We start from the raw sequence: 19,432 nt of genomic DNA, 5'->3' as shown, positions 1-19,432 counted from the left end.
AATTCCTTAATACAGTCATCCTTGAGAGTGCAGCCCCCTTTATAAATTAAGAAAAGGAAAAACAAAACCTGGTCAAGAAACAAAAAAGTCTTCCACGTGTTTAAGCCTGCAGAAAAGTCTTCCAAGAAATTTTGCACAACAATTGCAGTGAACTTGACACTCAAATGTGAAACCAAATCAAGGGCAGAAAGAACGCGTTACAAGCCTTCCTTGGTCCCCCTAAGACGCAGACAGGAAAGACCTTGACTTAGACTTAAAATGCAGATCTTTAAATTCATGCTACCTCAGAAAGAATTTGACGGGAATTAGTTGAAATGTCAATTTCGCTGCACTAAATCAAATAATGGCCTAACCATCTTGCATAAAACCATAATGGAATTATATGAATAAATGTAAACATCACACGAGAATAAATTGGATATTCATGTGAATTATAGATGGTTTAGTGGACATTATGATTTTATCACACACATTTGTTGAGTGCATCTAGTTCAATTGCCGTTACTGATGGTGTTTTCCATCCATTTTTTACTTTATATAGAACTATAAGAGAATTATGTCAAAATTTCAATATTTTAAGAGGTCATGTGGCAATATATAAAACTACAAGGGAGTTATATGTAATTTATCCTAAAACTAATTACTAAAATTCCAAGATCCTAAATAAGAAGCCAAGAAGAATAAATTACTAATTACCCTTCTATCCATTTGCATAATATCATATGATCCCTCCAAAGTTTTAAAATATCCACATAATCCTCTTATAATTTTATGTAAAGTGGAAGTTTGATGGAAAACAGTTCTCATAACATCTTAGTTGCAATGATAATATTGTCCTTATTTCAGGCACTAAATTGAGTAAGGGTCTAATCACTTTTCATAAAATCACAGGAGGATTATGTAGTTAAATACGAAACTAGAGGGGGTTAAATGAATATTTATGTAAAACTATAGAGGCGTTAAGTGGATATTATAATTTTATTATCATACATACTTTCAAAACACGTCTCAGTCAATCAACGTAAACGAAGATACCTTCCATCCATTTTCCATCTGAGTATTTTGAAACTTTATAAGAGGTTATGTCATATTACGCAAAAATACAAGGGGTTGAGTAATTTTCCCAAATAAGAGAAGCCAAATTTTGTACCTCTGTAAAACTACTATAGTATGATTCAAAAAGAAACTTCTAGGATATGTATAGTTTTTTTCCATAACAATAATACGCATTGCAAATGTAAGAGGGAAAGGAAGAAATTAAAAGAAATTCCACTTTTTCACTATCTAAGAAACTTTTACCATATATGGACTTTAAAGCAAATAAGCTGTTTCTTGGTTGAACTATAGTACTTGAAGTTGGGGCTACATCTGAGAAGCTGCACACAAGACCCCAGTAAAAGACCGACTCTGACTCTCGAAAGCGGAATGAAATCAAAGGCCGAAAAAGACATAATACTCTCGAAAGTTGGTGCTTGTTTAAGTCTCCATACCAAGCCATTAAATCCAGATCGACTACCACAGAATAACTCAAATTCTTCTTCCTTCTTTCTTTTTAATGTCCAGGATTGACAAGCTACGCCTTATATCTAAGGTTTACAATTTTGTTTTTTTTTTTGGGTATAAGAAATCTGTTCTTAGAAGTTAGAATTTATTCTTTAGCACAAAGAGAGCAATAATAAGATTTGAGAACCATATGAGAATTGTGGAGTAAGTTTTTAAACTTTTTTTGTGAAAAAAGAAAAGGTTGCGAGTAATTTCCTTTTAACTATACCGCTTTTGTTGAATTTGGGCAAAATTTACCAGTTTAGTTGAAGTTGAATTTAGTATCTGTCCTGTTAAATGAATAACCGTGTAATTAAATTTTCAAAATTGGTGTCTAAATTTTATCAAGAAAAGAATTATTGACAAAATATCAAGATTGTGCTGGTCTTCACAATAGACCAATTATTACTATATCATTTATGACATCGAATGTTGCATTTCGTGTTGCACACATTTTAATTAATTATACTAGTAATAAACATTTAACTGTACACTTGTTACCTGATCTATTTAGGTATGCTAAATCATTACAGTTTAAACTCATATGTCTTAATTAGTTTTCACACGTACGCAAATGTCTTGAACAAAGATATGTCATGAATTTGATTGCCCATAGAAGGCAAAAGAGATAAAAAAAAATAAAAAAACAAAAATGGTTGCATACCGGCATTGAATTACTGGCAACAAAATGTACTTTTAAGACTGAAATATTACTAATTTGCTCCCTTTCTGAGATGCAATTAGATACAATTTGATTTTTTTTTTTTAGAAATCTGCCCTTAGAACTTATAATTTACTCTTTAGCATAAAGAGCAATAATTAGATTCGAGAACCATGTGAAGATGATGGAGTGTGTTTTTAAAAATTTTTTTTTTTTTTAAAAAGGGTTGTGAGTAATTTCTTTCTGATTGAACCACTTTTGGCAAAGGTTTACAATTCTAGCTCTTATGCTGGCTCAGAGTAATAATGGAAGAGTTCAAGGGCATTGCGAGTCTTCCAAATTAAAATGCGCGTATTTGAACAATTCCGTGTGAATTGAAAGATACAGATTGGAAAGATACTACTGGCTTGACTCCATTTTAAGTGCGAGTCTTTCAATCCAGACTACTTAATCAGGGCGGGCGGCGGGCGCTTACATTTCATCTATCTTATCTTAATTGCGGCCTTTCATGGTAATAGAGCATCGATGGATGTTGGATGCTGCGGAGTTGTTCTTCTCATGATACTGGCTATTGCACCAGTAGCAATAGCAGGAGCAACAAAGTCTGCTGTGAATTTGGAGGCTGAGGCACTGCTCAAGAGTGGCTGGTGGGGAGACAGCAGTATTATTGCAACAAACATCTCTGCCCACTGCCAGTGGCCTGGTATCCTTTGCAACGATGCTGGTAGCGTTACCGAAATACTACTTCCGGGCTGCGGAATTAACGATGAGTTGACAAATTTCAGCTTCTCTTCTTTTCCGAACCTGGTTAGTCTAGATCTCAGTGGAAATAAACTTTATGGAACCATCCCACATCAAATAGGTGCACTCACCCATCTCACTCTGTCAAATAATTTTATCGAAGGCTTTATTCCCTACTCCATCGGAAACTTGACAAATTTGGTTACTCTAGACTTGGGCTACAATTCTTTTTCTGGTTTCATCCCTTCCACTCTTGGCCTATTGCCCAATCTAGAATTCCTGGACCTCAACAATAACCACTTCAGTGGGGTAATTCCTCTGACACTTTCTAATTTGACAAAGCTTTCCTGGCTATACATTCACGGGAATCCCGCAATGGGAGGAGTTCTCCCAGAACAAATAGGAAGGTTGAAGAGTTTACTTGAATTAGACTTGAGTTACTGTGGATTTTTTGGCAGCATCCCTCCAACTCTTGGCCACTTATCTAATCTACACTCCCTTGACCTCAGCACTAACTACTTCAGCGGGACAATTCCTTCAACTCTTTTTAATTTGACAAATCTTTCCCGACTAGACATTCACTCAAATCCCGCAATTGGAGGATTTCTCTCAGAAGAAGTAGGAAATTTAAAGAGCTTAGTTGAATTAGACTTCAGTGGCCTTAATCTTTCAGGTGCCTTTCCTTTAGCTCTTTGCGGCCTAACCAAACTAGCATCTCTTTCAAGTGCTGAAAATCAAATTTATGGTTCCATTCCCTCTGAAATAGGAAATTTGAAAATTTTGAAATATCTCGATCTTGGGTCCAACCGGCTGACTGGTCAAATCCCTCCGACCCTTGGCAATCTGACTACTCTAGTTAATTTGGACCTCTCTTCTAACCAAATGAGCGGTTCCGTACCTCTTCAACTTTCCAACATACCTTCTCTAAGATTTCTAGATCTTTCCTATAATGCTTTGGAAGGTGAACTTCCGTGTGAGCTTGTCAATAAGTTTGGTTCAGAAAGATTTGTCGGCAATCCAGACTTGCGTTGCCCTTCCACTCTTTGTGGTGCATCTCCTTGTGTTATGGGAAATCATAGACATCACCCCCCATACTACATCATAGGTCTTGGCGTGTCCTTGTTGGTGTTCTCATTAATTGGCGGATTAGTGCTCTATATCTTCTGCAAAACCAAAGTCAAGAAAGTGGAAGTTGAGCTGATGGACAATAAACATGGAGACATTTTCAGAATATGGAACTACGATGGGCAAATGGCTTATGAAGACATAATTAAAGCAACAAACGATTTTGATGTCAGTTATTGCATCGGGACAGGGGGTTATGGCAGCGTGTACAGAGCTCAGTTGCCAAGTGGGAAAGTAGTGGCTTTGAAAAAGCTTCACCGTTTGGAAGGCGAGAATCCAAATTTTGACAAGAGCTTTAGGAATGAAGCCGACATGCTCTCTAAAATCAGGCATCGGAACATTGTAAAGCTCTTTGGATTCTGTCTGCACAAGCGATGCATGTTTCTGATTTATGAGTACATGGAGAGAGGAAGCTTATTTTGTATCTTGAGAGATGAAACTGAAGCTGTGGAGCTGGATTGGATTAAAAGAGTGAATTTGATCAAGGGCATTGCCAGTGCATTGTCCTACTTGCATTACGATTGTGATCCGCCAATCATTCACAGGGATGTATCAAGCAACAACATTCTTTTGAATTCACAGCTCGAAGCAACTCTTTCTGACTTTGGAACTGCGAGGATTTTGGAACTTGATTCATCAAATCAAACGGTCATTGCAGGCACCTTTGGTTACATGGCACCAGGTAGGTTACTCAAGTTGTTATCCTAGATCACTTTCTTCTTTTCACCTTGTTTTTCATATTTTCTTGATGCACAGATTAGGCTTAACTTTCAAGGACAGAAAAGAAAAAAATTCTTCCAACTGAAACGATTATTTTTGTTTTTGGAATAGCAAGTCTAGAGTCGTCCAGTTGATGCACATATATATTATATCCAAATACATACTTGTCAATGCAGAGCTAGCCTATACCATGGTGGTCACTGAAAAGTCCGATGTGTATAGCTTTGGAGTTGTGGTGCTGGAAACGCTGTTTGGAGAGCATCCACAAGATTTCCTTTCTTGCATATCATCACAACCCAATGAACCAATAATGCTGAAGGACCTTCTAGATGCCCGTCTGCCCCCTCCGACTAACCCTTTGGTGGTTCGAAATGTGGTTCTCGGGACAGCGTTAGCCCTGGATTGCGTCAACGCAAACCCGAAATGTCGACCAACAATGCAGCAAGTGGTGAACCGATTTGAAGCGGGCAGGCGAGAACCAACTAGGCCTTTGCACACCATTGCTGTGAATCAGCTTGTTAGTCCACCAGTACTTTCACTGCCTGACCAAACCTACGCAGATGGGACGAGTAGCTTAAGCACCAAAAATGAATTCCATGTGGATATCTCTGCGACTCTGCCATCATCCAATTTTTCTATCCATGTTTCTACCTAAACAAAATTGACATCTGGTAGGAAACAGAATAAGATCGTGCTTTGGAAAATGGAAACTTGACAAAGCACTTAGATTGCTACATACTAACATTTAGTGTACTAATGAAAAAAAAAGTATACTTGTTAATAAAAAAAAAAGAAATTTTCCTATATTACTATTAAAGTCTTGGCTAGGAAATTTTATTGTCAATATTTCGGCAATAGGAGATTTTTTTTTATTTATATATAAATGGGAGTTTCTGAATTCAAGAGCTCCTACTTGCAATTTCTCTCACCTTACTACTCAATTCAATCTTCTACTAAAATTACAAAATTGTGACATAGGTGCACTATAGGGGAGGTATTTATCAAAATAGTCCAATGTTTAGTGAAAGTTTCAAATTCAAAATTTTAAATTCTTTTCAAAGTAGAGAATTTATTGTTCGAAAGAGCAACTTTCAAATCACCATTTCGAGTAGTTATTTTAAAGTCACCATTTGAAAGGTGACCACAGGCAACTTTAGAACAAGCAATCTAGAGACAAATGATGACTAGAGCAAACAAACCTAATGTTGCCTTCTCAAAGTGGTCAAAATTTGGGGGATACAGAAACAAAGGAAAGGGGATGCAATAGTAGAGGAAGCTGATGCAGTAAGGATGGCTCTTATCTTGGCCAAGTGGTCCGGATGGCAACAGATTGAAAAAGAAAATTACATAAGAAGTTTAGGTGAAAAACGCGCATGCGAAAAATTCCCTCTAATTTCTTCCCTCGACCCAAGTCCCAACCTAATAGTTCTCCCTTTTTTTTCCCTCTTTCGTGTCCATTTTCTTTGCATCATTCTACTTTTCTGGATCTGTTGGTAAATCACTCCTTTAAGCAGATTTTCTTAGGTAGCTATCTTTGAGTTTAATTGAAATGACGAACAACCCAGATTAATTTTTCTTCTATGATTCTTTCGCTAAAAGTGAAGGCGCGGTTCTTTATTCATCCGTTTTTTGGTCCAAAGCCCATGATATATTCTCAAAATTTTCAGGACTTTTTGGCGAGTTTTGAATAATTCAAATAACCTAGAGATACTTTAAAGGATTTCAAATCCTTCCTCAAATTCCTTAATTCAAACAGAACTTATGATTATTAAGATTATTATTATGATCATCATATTTTACTAAGTACCATATTTCAATACCACTCCGTAGTTAAGCGTGAAATCCTTTATTTAAATAGTAGTGATTCCTCAATTTCTCGAACCCTTAATTAATCTTGAATTCTCAATCTTCACTTCCTCCCAAATCACTATAATATATAAGATTGAGTTTTGGTCAAAGTTTGACTTTGAATTTCAACCTCAAGAATGGGACTATTTTGGAAATGTAAGAGTGTTTGAAGTGTAATTAGAGCATTTATTTAAAACTTTGGTCCAGCACAATCATCCAACCTATTAAATTCGAATTTTGCTGCATTAGCTACTCCTATTTCCCATTTTGCAGTAGCTTTCTCGACGGGTATCTTTTATTTGTGGTTTAAGGTAAGCTTATCATCATAAATTTTCCCATTTATAGATTGCATCTATTTCTTTTGTTGTTTTAATAATTAATTATGATAGTTTTCAAATCGTTTGCTACTTTACTGGCAATTTCATTTGGGCAATTTTTTCACTTCATTTTGTTTGCCAATAGGTTTAACTATCTACTTAAAGTATTTGGCTGTAAATCCAAAGTATGTACTTCATTACTTTTAATTGTTTTCTTGAATTAAGTGGACTAAGATGCCTTAGTACCATTTTTTTATTACTCCTCTAAATTTGCAGGTTAGTTGTTGTATATCTCTGCAACTAATTCAAAAAATGATGTTTTGTGATTGTGATCCCCTAACGATCAAGAAAGAGATGCTTTGTATATCTTCTAAATCATACAATAAATTCATAATTGATTGATTAGTCAATGTAGAGGTCTCGTGATAATTTAAATGTCGTTGGAGTCAATATAAATTCAAGAACTTGGTTTGCAAGAACCAAATACCACAAGCAATGTGTTGGCCTAATCAGCAATATCCCTCAGATCCCGACTCGAAAGGACTAACCGCCCAGCCCGTGGCACCCAGGGGTGCAGTCCTTCATGCTGGCCGAGCGTGGTACGATACTTTGCGCTGCCATTGTAGTTAAGAAAATAAAGTTGCGCCTTCGCTAATAGCTATAGGTTTTGGTGCAATGGTAAGCGCTTGATCCTGACACAATGATTTCTTCAAGTAAGCTAATTGTTTAAATCTCACTTATATATGACAAGATAGTGTGGTGGAATGCCCTTGTATGAAGATCAAATTGAAACCAAATAGTAGATTTTAATATCCCTAAAGTGCAGGAAATGTATAAGATCCTTTATTTTACTAGGTTGGATGCAAATTGGTTCATGGCAAAGTGGTTGATCTTATCTTATAATTATATTTCGTTACACATTAAATTTTTTGACTCAATATGTAACTTAAGATTTTTCTGTTTAATATCACATAATAAATTTGTCATACTTCATTTCCTATATTATAAAGCACAAAATAATAATTATTAACTATCTCTAATCACATGCATTAAACTCTCGCGCACCATGCGGGCTTTTCCTCCTAACGTTAAAAACAAGAACAACAAATAAAAAAGAAAAGATAATTCACATAAATCTAGAACAAAAGTAAAAGAAAAAGGTGTCTAAACTGAGATCCTTTAACCAAATTGGAAATCCAGAATGGAACCCTATGTCCTTCACTCTTTGTTTGCGAAATATTTGATTTTTAGCACTGAATACTTTTTAGTTTTTAGATTAGATTAATAAGTAACCGGATTTGCCATGTTGCATGGGGCTAAAGAAGTGGAATTTATGATTTTTTAGCACTATATATTTTGAGAAATGTTACGAGCATCCCTATTATCATTTTCATTATATAGTTTTTATTTATTAAACTATATAATATGTATTATATAATATTTATTTATTTTTATTATATAATTTTTATTTATTAAACTATATGATATGACAAATGGTGGATGTATAAATAACGAAATATAGAGTGTAAATAATATTTTTTATATTTTTTCTAAGTACAACCCAGGATTTTTTTCCCTCTCATAGTTTAGTGATCATTAAAACAGAAATTGAGGTTTAAGACTTTAAGGGGAAAAAATTACGTTAAAAAAAAAAGGGGTTTTAATCTTTGGCGCATTGGCAGGGGAAGTGCTCCGGTGCTCCTCTGCTGGGCTTTGTGCTGCTATTTGTGTGATGGCTTGCAATTTGGCAACCTGCCAATCCGGCGGTTGCTACAGAGAAGACAACGGCGACAAGGGAAATCTGGAGCCGCCAGCACAAGGGAAATCTCACGAAATTTAGAAGAGTCAAAAGTGAAAAGTGAAAAGGGTCTCGATTGTACAGAGCCCAAATGCAATACGAAAAATCTCCAATGTCTGACTGCTAGCCGAAGAAGAAACAAAAGCAAAGAAAAGCGTCTAACCAAAAATTGCAAAAAGTAAAACTAAAGCTAAAAGAAGTGATCCCCCCGAATCTTGCTTTTTCCTCCTTTTTATAGCCGTCGTCAGTAGTATTCCTCCCAGGAAGAGGCTTTTGCCTAAGGGGCGCTGATCCCACGCTTCAGGTTCATGTGGACCGGGGTCCGTCTTTTCGGTAGCATCTACCTTTTCTGTCGTGGCCATGCCCTGAGATGAAAGGTTTTCTGGAAATTTACCTCAAGATATCATTTTTAATGCTAACCACCTACAATTCACACAAACATCAAATATGAGTGAAATTCCATTTCTTAACACCATGAATAGCCAAAATTAGGACAAGATGACAATGCAAAATATGCCAAATAACTGCTCTATCAGGTTATATGGAATGGTCAAATTCACAATCAACTGCCTTATGTTTGCATAATTTTCAACATAGAATGCCATGGTTTGGTTCCATGTAAGTGGTTTAACTCCTACTACATGAGTCACATTTTGGTCTTGAAGAAAATCCTTAGGGAAGGTTTAGGCATGGATGGAATTAATCAAGTTTAAGAAAAGGAAAGGCATCATTATGACTATAGAGATTTTCAAGAAATTCATTTTGCCAAAAATCAAAATTCTATTTCCAATTAATCACCCCACAAACTTGAAACCCAATGCCCACACCTTCTCAAAACAAAATAATTTAGCATACTATTAAATCCCCAAACATGTTAACATTTTAAATACAGAGAAGAAACTCTATCTCCATAACGAAACCACAACCAACAATTGTCAAGAATAAAAAGAAAGACATCATAAAAAGTTTTTTGGATGGATGATAGATAAGTTAGCAAATTTATCAATTTCAATCCCTCTTCCTCTTTTCGCCAATGATTGCATTATTTGTTCCATTATTATTGTGTGTCTCTTCATTTCCTTTTAATTTGACCATGAAATTGGATTTTACTTCAATCATCAAATCTAGGGTCTGTTTGATTCAATGTAAAATATTTTCAATGGAAAATGTCTTCCATGAAAAATTTTATCGAGGAAAATACTTACCTTCTCCATGTTTTTTCTAGTGTTTGGGAGGAGATGGAGACTACAAATCTTTAGTGAGCTATTGCACAAGTGGTGGGTTTTGTTCTGAATCTTAAGGCTGGTAGGGGAGCTTGATAGTCTTATGACTTACGAGGCAGGCATGAAAAATAACTTCAATTCATTTATATGGGAAGCCATTTTACACCATCTGATGTAAAATATTTTCAAGTAGGAAAAAATTTTCCCAAAGCGATAACCCAACCAAACAATAGAAAATCAGGAAAACATTTTCTGGAAAATATTTTCCTTCCAAACAAATAGACCCCTAATCTCTCAACTGAACTTGTGATTTGGCATTTTTAAAGGGAAGAAAAGAGGAATAGAAACATATAGTAGAGTTTGAGGGATCACTTGTGGTATGATTGGCTACAATTATAGGCAATGGTTGGTGGTAATTTGAGAGCGAATTATAGGAAGAAAGGGTTGATGGATGAAAACAGAATGATAGTAAGCGAGAGAATCGTCGTTAGTTGTAACTTGTAAACAGGATAGCCGAAAAGGTTAATTATTTTTTTAAATCTCATTTCATTATATTATGAATTATTTATTAAGTGAAGGTCATTATAGTCATATTATTGTGACAAGAAAGGTTAGTGTAATTTGTAAAACTTGAGGGGAGCCGAATGAAATTGCCATATACTTCAAGGGAGGTTTGTGAAATTATCCCTAACCTATAACCAAATTTAAAATTCTAACTCTAAATATGTAGCATGCATTTGCCTTTACGAGTTAAAAGAGAAAAAGGAATTTCACACTTAAGAAATTATTGAAACATAAATGGCGCAAACTTTCTTTTAAAAAAAATTTAAATATAAATGTGCGAGTTTTTATCAATCTCTAGTTTGCCATATAAACATAGAATGATTTTCAATATGAATTTATTATATCACCTATTAGTTTTAATTCACTAAACTCAACCGCAAAAAAGAAAAAACATAAACATCAATTTTCGAAATGTGGAACCTATATTCAGCGGGCTACTATTTTGGTGCTTATGACCCCATAAGTCGATTGCTGCGATTTTTTGCTTCCTCCTAGGAAGCCCCAAAAGAAGAAAAAAAAAAAGAGTTTCCCGGTTGCTCATCAATTGAGGAAAACGCTGGTGATTCCTTTTTTTTTTTTTTTTTTTTTTTTTGAGGAAAAGGCTGGTGATTCCTTATTGCTTCCTGGATTTTTAACCTAAAGTGTATAATAGCTTGAGAAAACGTTGTACTATTAAAAGAAATTCTGGACCACATCAAGTACCCCATAGTATCCAAGTAAACAGCGAGTTGATACGTGCAAGGAGGCAGGGGCGGTGGCTGTTGGGTTGGAGTGGAGTGGACATTTGCGTTGGGTTAGTGGGCTTAAGTTGTTTACAGAATGGTTGGTAAAAAAAAAAACTATGGTTGGGTTTACAGATGGTTGATGATACTGTTATACCTGGTACGCATTCAGAATCTGCTTCTAAGAGTAGAACTGATAATTTGAGTAATCTTGACCTTTCTTGATATGTGAACCAAGGAATGCCTCTGCCTGGAGAGAAATTTCTAATTTTGTGATGAATTTTAAAAAAATTCTACAAAAGGGGTGATTTTGGCAATGAATTCCGTCCAGGTCGCATTTCACGAATGCGAGGTTAGAATAGAGCTCGCATTCGCGAAATGCGAGCTCTACTTATTGAGCTCGCATTCGCGCGAATGCGAGCTCTACTTATTGAGCTCGCATTCCGCAAATGCGAGCTCTAATTTAATTTTTTTTACTAGCTCCCCTAGAGCTCTCTAGCAGCCTCTATATTCGTAAAAAAAGAAAAGAGCTCCTAGGTCAGAGAATGAATTCCACTTCCCTGGTTAGCACCAATCGTCATGAACTGGAAAGGCTAACTCAGAAGATGGCTAGGCCCCTGTTAGCACCAAAAGCGTTAGGGGGCCCGCACTGGAGGCATCAGAGACTTCAATGTTAGTTTTCTTGAACTGCAAATCTTCCAAAAAGAAAAATAAATTACACTTGACTCTATTTCTTTCAGAAATAGCGGGCAGGCAAAGCAAAGAAACGAAGCTGACTCTCATGAATGGATGTCCGAGCTAGAGAATTTGGCGCTCCTTACTGCGAGTTGGGTGAGCTCGCATTCTCACTGAGTTCGCATCCAATGCGAGCTCGCATTCGTGGAATGCGAGCTCGCATTCGTGGAATGCGAGCTCAGTGAGCTCGCATTTCCGGAATGCGAAGACCCCCATTTGTAGAATACATTCCAAGAACCGCCCTCGTTGTAAAATTGTTTTTTCTTTCCATCATAAACTAAGAATTCACCCCTGCCTGGATGTATTGTTCACCAAGAAACCTAGTCTCATGTTTCTGGTAGATTCGATGATCAAAATGGTTCTTGCAAATATACTTTTGGAAGAAATTGGTGGCCACCTTCTGGTTCGTTTGCCGCCAACCATCCAGTTTAACCTGCTTATGGAAGAAGTTGGAGGCCATGATAATTGAATGCAGGATCTGTAAACTGCTGTAATGTATATATTGCTCCTCATAGTCGAAATAGTGATGCCTCCCTGCTGACAAATTGACCATCTTATATTAGCTTTTGGAATTTGAATCTTGCGAGTCTGGATTCTTTTCTGGTTGCTTGCAAGCTTCTTAACATACATTGTAGGATTATACTTCTTGTACATGTAAAAATTTTCAGGAGGTGCAAAAAAAAGACACTTGAGTTATAATTCTATTTTATAACAAAAAATGCAAAAATAAATAAACAATTTTCCCACCTCAAATAATTCTCGTTTTGTCTACCAATTATCATCTTACTTGCGAGCTCCCTTCTTTCCTCCCTTCTTCCAAAGTTCAGTCACAAAGATTTCTCGTGACTCTCAAAGGAAAGAAAGTTCTGATGCTTCTTTTCTTTTTTGTCGTAACTTAGGTCATTCTTGCTTTTAGTCTCCTAAACTGACAAGCGAAGCCTTAAATGCTAAAATTTATAACTAATTCTTTGTTTAAAATCTGCCCTTAGAATTTACTCTTGGGAGGGGCTAAACTTGCATCCTCCATCTTGAGTCCGTATTTGGAACAATTTCTAATATTAATGCTGCAAATTATCTGTACTAATAGTATAAGCCATTAATGCATTATTAAAGGCGTGAATTTAATTAGATTGTAGAGCCACAGAGGTATAGATTTAGCTTGTCCCTTTATTCTTTAGCACAAAGAGAATAATGATTAGATTTGAGAAGCATATGGGGATGATGGAGTTTGTTTTTAAACTCTAAAGTTTAGAAGAAGAAAAAAAATGGTTGTTAACTCACTTGGATGACAAAAGAAGAGGACGTGAAAAAAAGTTGTTAGATATTAAGGGGAAGTTTCCTCGGTGGGAAGAAATTGTTAGATAAAAGATATTTATTATTTTTTGTAATGCCAGAAAGAAGATGCCATTTTTGCCTATCGAACAAACATCAAGTTATTGGAAAGTAGAAAGAGACACTTTTAAACCAAAATATTACTGCTAATCAATTTTCTCCCATTTCACGGTTCTCAAACAACAGATAGGAAAGTTCTAATATTGGAAAGCCTCTTTTCTTTTTTTTAAGTCATTCTTCCTTCTTTTGTCTTGAGCTCAAGTGGTACCAGGAAGCATCCCCAAGACCCTTTATCCAAAGGACCAGGGATCGAATCCTGGGGAGGCCCCCTTCAAGCACTACCACGGCCCTAGCCTAAGACGGTGTCGAGGCGGACAAATACACAATTGGCCTCCACAGAAGGCAAAAGAGATTTTTTAAAAAAAAAAAGGGTTGCATACCGGTATTGAATTACTGGCATCAAAATGTACTTTTAAGACCGAAATATTACTAATTTGCTCCCTTTCTGAGATACAATTTGATTTTTTTTAGAAATCTGTCCTTAGAATTTATAATTTACTCTTTAGCACAAAGAGCAATAATTAGATTCGACAACCATGTGAAGATGATGGAGTCTGTTTTTAAAATTTTTCTTTCAAAAAAAAAAAAAGGTTGTGAATAATTTCTTTCCGATTGAACCGCTTTTGGCAAAGGTTACCAAATCTAACTCTGATTTTTTCTCAAAAGTGGAATCAACTCAGGACCACAAATGCTGCTGACTGCACTGCATTGCGAGTCTTCCAAATTAAAATGCGTGTATCACATTGCTTTTAACAATCCGTGTGAAAGATACAGATTGGAAAGACACTACTACTGGCTTGACTCCATTTTAACTGCGAGTCTTTCAATCCAGACTACTTAATCAGGGCGGGCGGCGGGCGCTTACATTTCATCTATCTTATCTTAATTGCGGTCTTTCATGGTACTATAGCATCGATGGATTTGAGAAGCATATGAGGATGTTCTTAATCAAGAAAAGGGTTATGAGTAATTTCCTATTAATTGTACCACTTTTTCTTAAAATTTGGCAAAGGTTACCAATTTATTCAAATTTCAATTTGGTAGAATTGTATACGTATCTGGTAAAAGTCGTTTTCTAAAAAGAAATATGTTAGTTCAAAGAAATAATTGAGTTATTGAATCATTCTAAACTACGTTTGCCTTTTAAGAATAATCAACATAGTTGGACAGAAACCTTTCAGCCCGATAAATCTGACTGGTTTTTGAGGCCTGAAAGATGTGACTTTGAGCAATGCCCATTAACCAGTAATTAATGCTAAACAATCTCTCCAAATCACAGCTTTAAGCTAATGAATTGTGAACAAAGATGAGTATATCTTATGAGTTACTAATTATTCAAATAAATAAAAAAATGCATTATTGGGACCAAAATATCGAGGAGACAAAAAAATCCTGATCAACAAGATTATTAATACGCGTATGTCATGGTGCCCAAGCCATTAACTCCAGACCGACTACCACAGAATAACTCAAATTGTTCTTCCTTCTTTCTTTTTAATGTCCTAGATTGACATGCTAAGCCTTATATCTAAGGTTTACATTTTTTTTTTTTGGGTATAAGAAATCTGCTCTTAGAATTTAGAATTTATTCTTTAGCACAAAGAGAGCAATAATTAGATTTGAGAACCATATGAGGATTGTGGCGTAAGTTTTTAAACTTTTTTGTAAAAAAAAAAAAGGCTGCAAGTAATTTCCTTTTAACTGTACCGCTTTTGTTGAATTTGGTCAAAATTTACCAGTTTAGTTGAAGTTGACTTTATTATCTGTGCCTGTTAAACGAATATCCGTGTCATTAAATTTTCAAAATTGGTGTCTAAATTCGTGTTGCACATTTTGACTAATTATACTGAAGAAACATTTAACTGTACAATTGTTACTAAGTTAAATGCCTATGACCAGATATGTCTTGACTAAATCTATAGAAATGCAAAAGAAGGATCACTACAGTTTAAACTCATATGTCTTAGTGTTCACGTGTACGCAAATGCCTTGAACAAAGATATGTCATGAATTTGATCACCTTTGTTTTTAAAATTTTTTTTTTTCAAAAAAAGGGTTGTGAGTAATTTCTTTCTGATTGAACCGCTTTTGGCAAAGGTTACCAATTCTAACTCTGATGTTGGCTCAGAGTAATAATGGAAGAGTTCTTGGAATCAACTCAAGACCACAAACACTGCTGACTGCACTGCATTGCGAGTCTTCCAAATTAAAATGCTTTTAACAATCAGTGTGAATGATACAGATTGAACTAAAATATTAAGTGCGACTCTTTCAATCCAGACTACTTGCTCAGGGCTGGCGCTTACATTTCATCTATCTTACCTTAATTACGGTCTTTCATGGTTATTTACGGTCCCACTACTTAAATTGTTTTTTATTTAGTAGAACAGTATACTTGTTAGGAGTCCAATTCTATCTTACATTTCATCTATCTTATCTTAGTTACGGTCTTTCATGGTACTATAGCATCGATGGATGTTGGATGCAGCGGAGTTGTTCTTCTCATGATACTGGCAGTAGCAATAGCAGGAGCAGCAAAGGAGTCTGCTGTGAATTTATTAGAAGCTGAGGCACTGCACAAGAGTGGCTGGTGGGGAGACGGCAGTACTACTGCAACAAACATCTCTGCCCACTGCCATTGGTCTGGTATCATTTGCAACAATGCTGGTAGCGTTACCGAAATACTACTTCCAAACTGCGGAATTCAAGATGACTTGGCAAATTTCAGCTTCTCTTCTTTTCCGAACCTGGTTAGTCTAGATCTCAGTCGAAATGAACTTTACGGAGCCATCCCACATCAAATAGGTGCACTCTCCAAACTCACCTATCTCAATTTGTCTTCCAACTATCTTTATGGTGAGCTCCCGTCTTCTCTAGTAAACCTTACGCAACTAGCACAACTCGATGTTTCTTGGAATTCGATTGACAGCTTAAATCCTTTAGAAATTGGAAACTCGACAAATTTGGTTACTCTAGATTTGAGTTACAATTGAACTTTTCCCACATCAAATAGGTGCACTCTCCAAACTCACCTATCTCAATTTGGGTGAGCCCCGTCTTCTCTAGTAAACCTTACCAACTAGCACAACTCGATGTTTCTTGGAATTCGATTGACAGCTTAAATCCTTTAGAAATTGGAAACTCGACAAATTTGGTTACTCTAGATTTGAGTTACAATTCTTTTGGGGGTCCCATCCTTCCCACACTTGGCCAATTGTCTAATTTACGTTCCCTTGACCTCAGCAATAACCTCTTCAGTGGAACAATTCCTTCAGCTCTTTTTAATTTGACAAATCTTTCCTGGTTACATATTCAATGCAATCCCAAAATTGGAGGATTTCTCTCAGAAGAAATAGGAAATTTGAAGAGATTACTTGAATTAGACTTGAGTTACGGTGCATTTTCTGGCAGCATCCCTCCAAGTCTTGGCCAGCTGTCCAATCTACGGTCCCTTGACCTCAGCACTAACCACTTCAGTGGGACAATTCCTTCAGCTCTTTTTAATTTGACAAATCTTTTCCGCCTAAACATTCACTGGAATCCTGCAATGAGAGGATTTCTCTCAGAAGAAATAGGAAATTTGAAGAGTTTAGTTGAATTAGACTTGAGTTACGGTGCATTTTCTGGTAGCATCCCTCCAAGTCTTGGCCAGCTGTCCAATCTACGCTCCCTTGACCTCAGCACTAACCACTTCAGCGGGACAATTCCTTCAGCTCTTTTTAATTTAACAAATCTTTTCCGACTAGACATTCACTCGAATCCCGCAATGAGAGGATTTCTCTCAGAAGAAATAAGAAATTTGAAAAGTTTAGGTGAATTAGACTTCAGTGGCCTTAATCTTTCAGGTGCCCTTCCTTCAGCTCTTTGCGACCTAACCAAACTAGTATCTCTTTCAGGTGCTGAGAATCAAATTTATGGTTCCATTCCCTCTGACATAGGAAATTTGAAATATTTGGAATATCTCCATCTTGGGTCCAACCAGCTGACTGGTCAAATCCCTCCGACCCTTGGCAATCTGCCTTTTCTACAAATTCTAGATCTTTCCTCAAACCAACTTACAGGCCCAATTCCTACCCAATTTGGGGATAATATTAAATCCAAATGGCACCTTTCGACTTTGGATCTTTCCCACAATATTCTCTCTGGCACTGTCCCCTGGTCTCTTCTGCAACTGGGGGACGTCGACCTGTCCTATAATGCTTTGGAAGGTGAACTTCCGTGCAAGCTTGTCATTCAGTTTGGTTCAGATAGATTTGTCGGCAATCCACACTTGCGTCACGATTCCACTCTTTGTGGTGCATCTCCTTCTCCTTCTGTTATGGGAAATCACACTCCTTCTATTGTGGGAAATCATAGACATCGCACCCTATACTACATCATAGGTCTTGGCATACCCTTGTTGGTGTTCGCAATAACTGGCGGATTAGTAATTTATATCTTCTGCTTCAGGAAAGTGGAAGTTGAGCTGATGGACAATAAACACGGAGACATTTTCAGAATATGGAACTATGATGGAAATATGGCTTACGAAGACATAATTAAAGCAACCAATGATTTTGACGTCAGTTATTGCATCGGGACAGGGGGTTATGGCAGCGTGTACCGGGTGCGGTTGCCAAGTGGGAAAGTAGTGGCTTTGAAAAAGCTTCACCGTCTGGAAGGCGAGAATCCAAATTTTGACAAGAGCTTTAGGAATGAAGCCGACATGCTTTCTAAAATCAGGCACAGGAACATTGTAAAGCTCTTCGGATTCTGTCTGCATAAGCGATGCATGTTTCTGATTTACGAGTATATGGACAGAGGAAGCTTGTTTTGTATCTTGAGAGATGAAACTGAAGCTGTGGAGCTGGGTTGGGTTAAAAGAGTGAATTTGATCAAGGGCATTGCCAGTGCATTGTCCTACTTGCATTACGATTGTGATCCGCCAATCATTCACAGGGATGTATCAAGCAACAACATTCTTTTGAATTCACATCTCGAAGCAACTCTTTCTGACTTTGGCACCGCGAGGATTTTGGAACTTGACTCATCAAATCAAACAGTCATTGCAGGCACCTTTGGCTACATGGCACCAGGTAGGTTACCTTGCTATCCCAGATCACTTTCTTCTTTTCCCCTTGTTTTTCATATTTTCTTGATGCTCATATTAGGCGCTTTGTCTTTTGGTTTTGAACTTCTAAGAGCTGTTAAGTCTAGAGTTGTCCCAGTTGAGATTAACTTTATTTTTATCCAAATATATACTTGTCAATGCAGAGCTAGCCTATACCATGGTGGTCACTGAAAAGTCAGATGTGTATAGCTTTGGCGTTGTGGTGCTAGAAACACTGTTTGGAGAGCATCCGCGAGAATTCCTTTCTTGCATATCATCACAACCCAATGAACCAATAATGCTGAAGGATCTTCTAGATGCCCGTCTGCCCCCTCCGACTAATCCTTTGGTCGTTCGTAATGTGGTTCTCGCGACAGCGTTAGCCCTGGATTGCATCAACGCAAACCCGAAATGTCGACCAACAATGCAGCAAGTGGTGAACCGATTTGAAGAGGGCAGGCGAGAACCAACTAGGCCTTTGCACACCATTGCTGTGAATCAGCTTGTTAGTCCACCAGTACTTTCACTGCGTGACCAAACCTGCGCAGATGGGACGAGTAGCTTAAGCACCATAAATGAATTCCATGTGGATGTCTCTGCGACTCTGCCATCATCCAATTTTTCTATCCATGCTTCTACCTAAACAACTTTGACATTTGGTAGGAAACAGAATAAGATCGTGCTTTGCAAAATGGAAACTTGGCCAAGCACTTAGATTGCTGCTACATACTGCCATTTGGTGTGCTAATGCAAAAAAAAAGAAAGTGTACTAATTAATGAACAAGTAGTTTAAGCACCATGAATGACTTTCATGTGGATATCTTTGCCATATCCAATTTTTCCATCGATGTTTCTACCTACCTATAATATTTATACCTCGGGAGAATTTACTACTTGTCTTTATTTATGTAGGTGAATTCTAGGCAGAGCAACACTTACCAATCTAACAATTTGC

The 19,432-nt window shown here is 36.8% G+C and overlaps 3 protein-coding genes across 3 annotated transcripts; all 3 read left to right on the top strand.

Annotated features, from left to right (window-relative positions):
- The first annotated feature begins 2,728 nt into the window (after nucleotides 1-2,728).
- LOC113773748 (probable leucine-rich repeat receptor-like protein kinase At1g35710) lies at nucleotides 2,729-5,522 on the top strand. Its single transcript, XM_027318365.1, has 2 exons — nucleotides 2,729-4,751; nucleotides 4,966-5,522. The coding sequence occupies exons 1-2, from the start codon at nucleotides 2,729-2,731 to the stop codon at nucleotides 5,442-5,444; spliced, it is 2,502 nt and encodes an 833-aa protein (XP_027174166.1). The 3' UTR covers nucleotides 5,445-5,522.
- A 10,337-nt stretch (nucleotides 5,523-15,859) lies between these two features.
- On the top strand, nucleotides 15,860-17,852 carry LOC113773747 (probable leucine-rich repeat receptor-like protein kinase At1g35710). The gene is made up of 3 exons (XM_027318364.1): nucleotides 15,860-16,138; nucleotides 16,402-17,730; nucleotides 17,838-17,852. The coding sequence occupies exons 1-3, from the start codon at nucleotides 15,860-15,862 to the stop codon at nucleotides 17,850-17,852; spliced, it is 1,623 nt and encodes a 540-aa protein (XP_027174165.1).
- On the top strand, nucleotides 17,726-19,169 carry LOC113776041 (MDIS1-interacting receptor like kinase 2-like). The gene is made up of 2 exons (XM_027321105.1): nucleotides 17,726-18,463; nucleotides 18,642-19,169. The coding sequence occupies exons 1-2, from the start codon at nucleotides 17,857-17,859 to the stop codon at nucleotides 19,118-19,120; spliced, it is 1,086 nt and encodes a 361-aa protein (XP_027176906.1). The 5' UTR covers nucleotides 17,726-17,856; the 3' UTR covers nucleotides 19,121-19,169.
- Nucleotides 19,170-19,432: the final 263 nt, after the last annotated feature.

Source organism: Coffea eugenioides, chromosome 6 (genome assembly GCF_003713205.1).
Source record: "Coffea eugenioides isolate CCC68of chromosome 6, Ceug_1.0, whole genome shotgun sequence".
Taxonomy (NCBI): domain Eukaryota; kingdom Viridiplantae; phylum Streptophyta; class Magnoliopsida; order Gentianales; family Rubiaceae; genus Coffea; species Coffea eugenioides.
The sequence above is the reverse complement of the archived record's forward strand: the minus strand, read 5'-3'. Positions and strand labels throughout refer to the sequence as shown.

Excerpts from the sequence above, each read along its gene's own strand:
- LOC113776041 (XM_027321105.1), top strand. The coding sequence starts at position 17,857 with ATGGACAATAAACACGGAGACATTTTCAGAATATGGAACTATGATGGA. Across the intron at positions 18,464-18,641 it reads CTTTGGCTACATGGCACCAG|AGCTAGCCTATACCATGGTG; the intron begins GTAGGTTACCTT and ends TTGTCAATGCAG.
- LOC113773747 (XM_027318364.1), top strand. The coding sequence starts at position 15,860 with ATGGATGTTGGATGCAGCGGAGTTGTTCTTCTCATGATACTGGCAGTA. Across the intron at positions 16,139-16,401 it reads TCTCTTCTTTTCCGAACCTG|GTGCACTCTCCAAACTCACC; the intron begins GTTAGTCTAGAT and ends CACATCAAATAG.
- LOC113773748 (XM_027318365.1), top strand. The coding sequence starts at position 2,729 with ATGGATGTTGGATGCTGCGGAGTTGTTCTTCTCATGATACTGGCTATT. Across the intron at positions 4,752-4,965 it reads CTTTGGTTACATGGCACCAG|AGCTAGCCTATACCATGGTG; the intron begins GTAGGTTACTCA and ends TTGTCAATGCAG.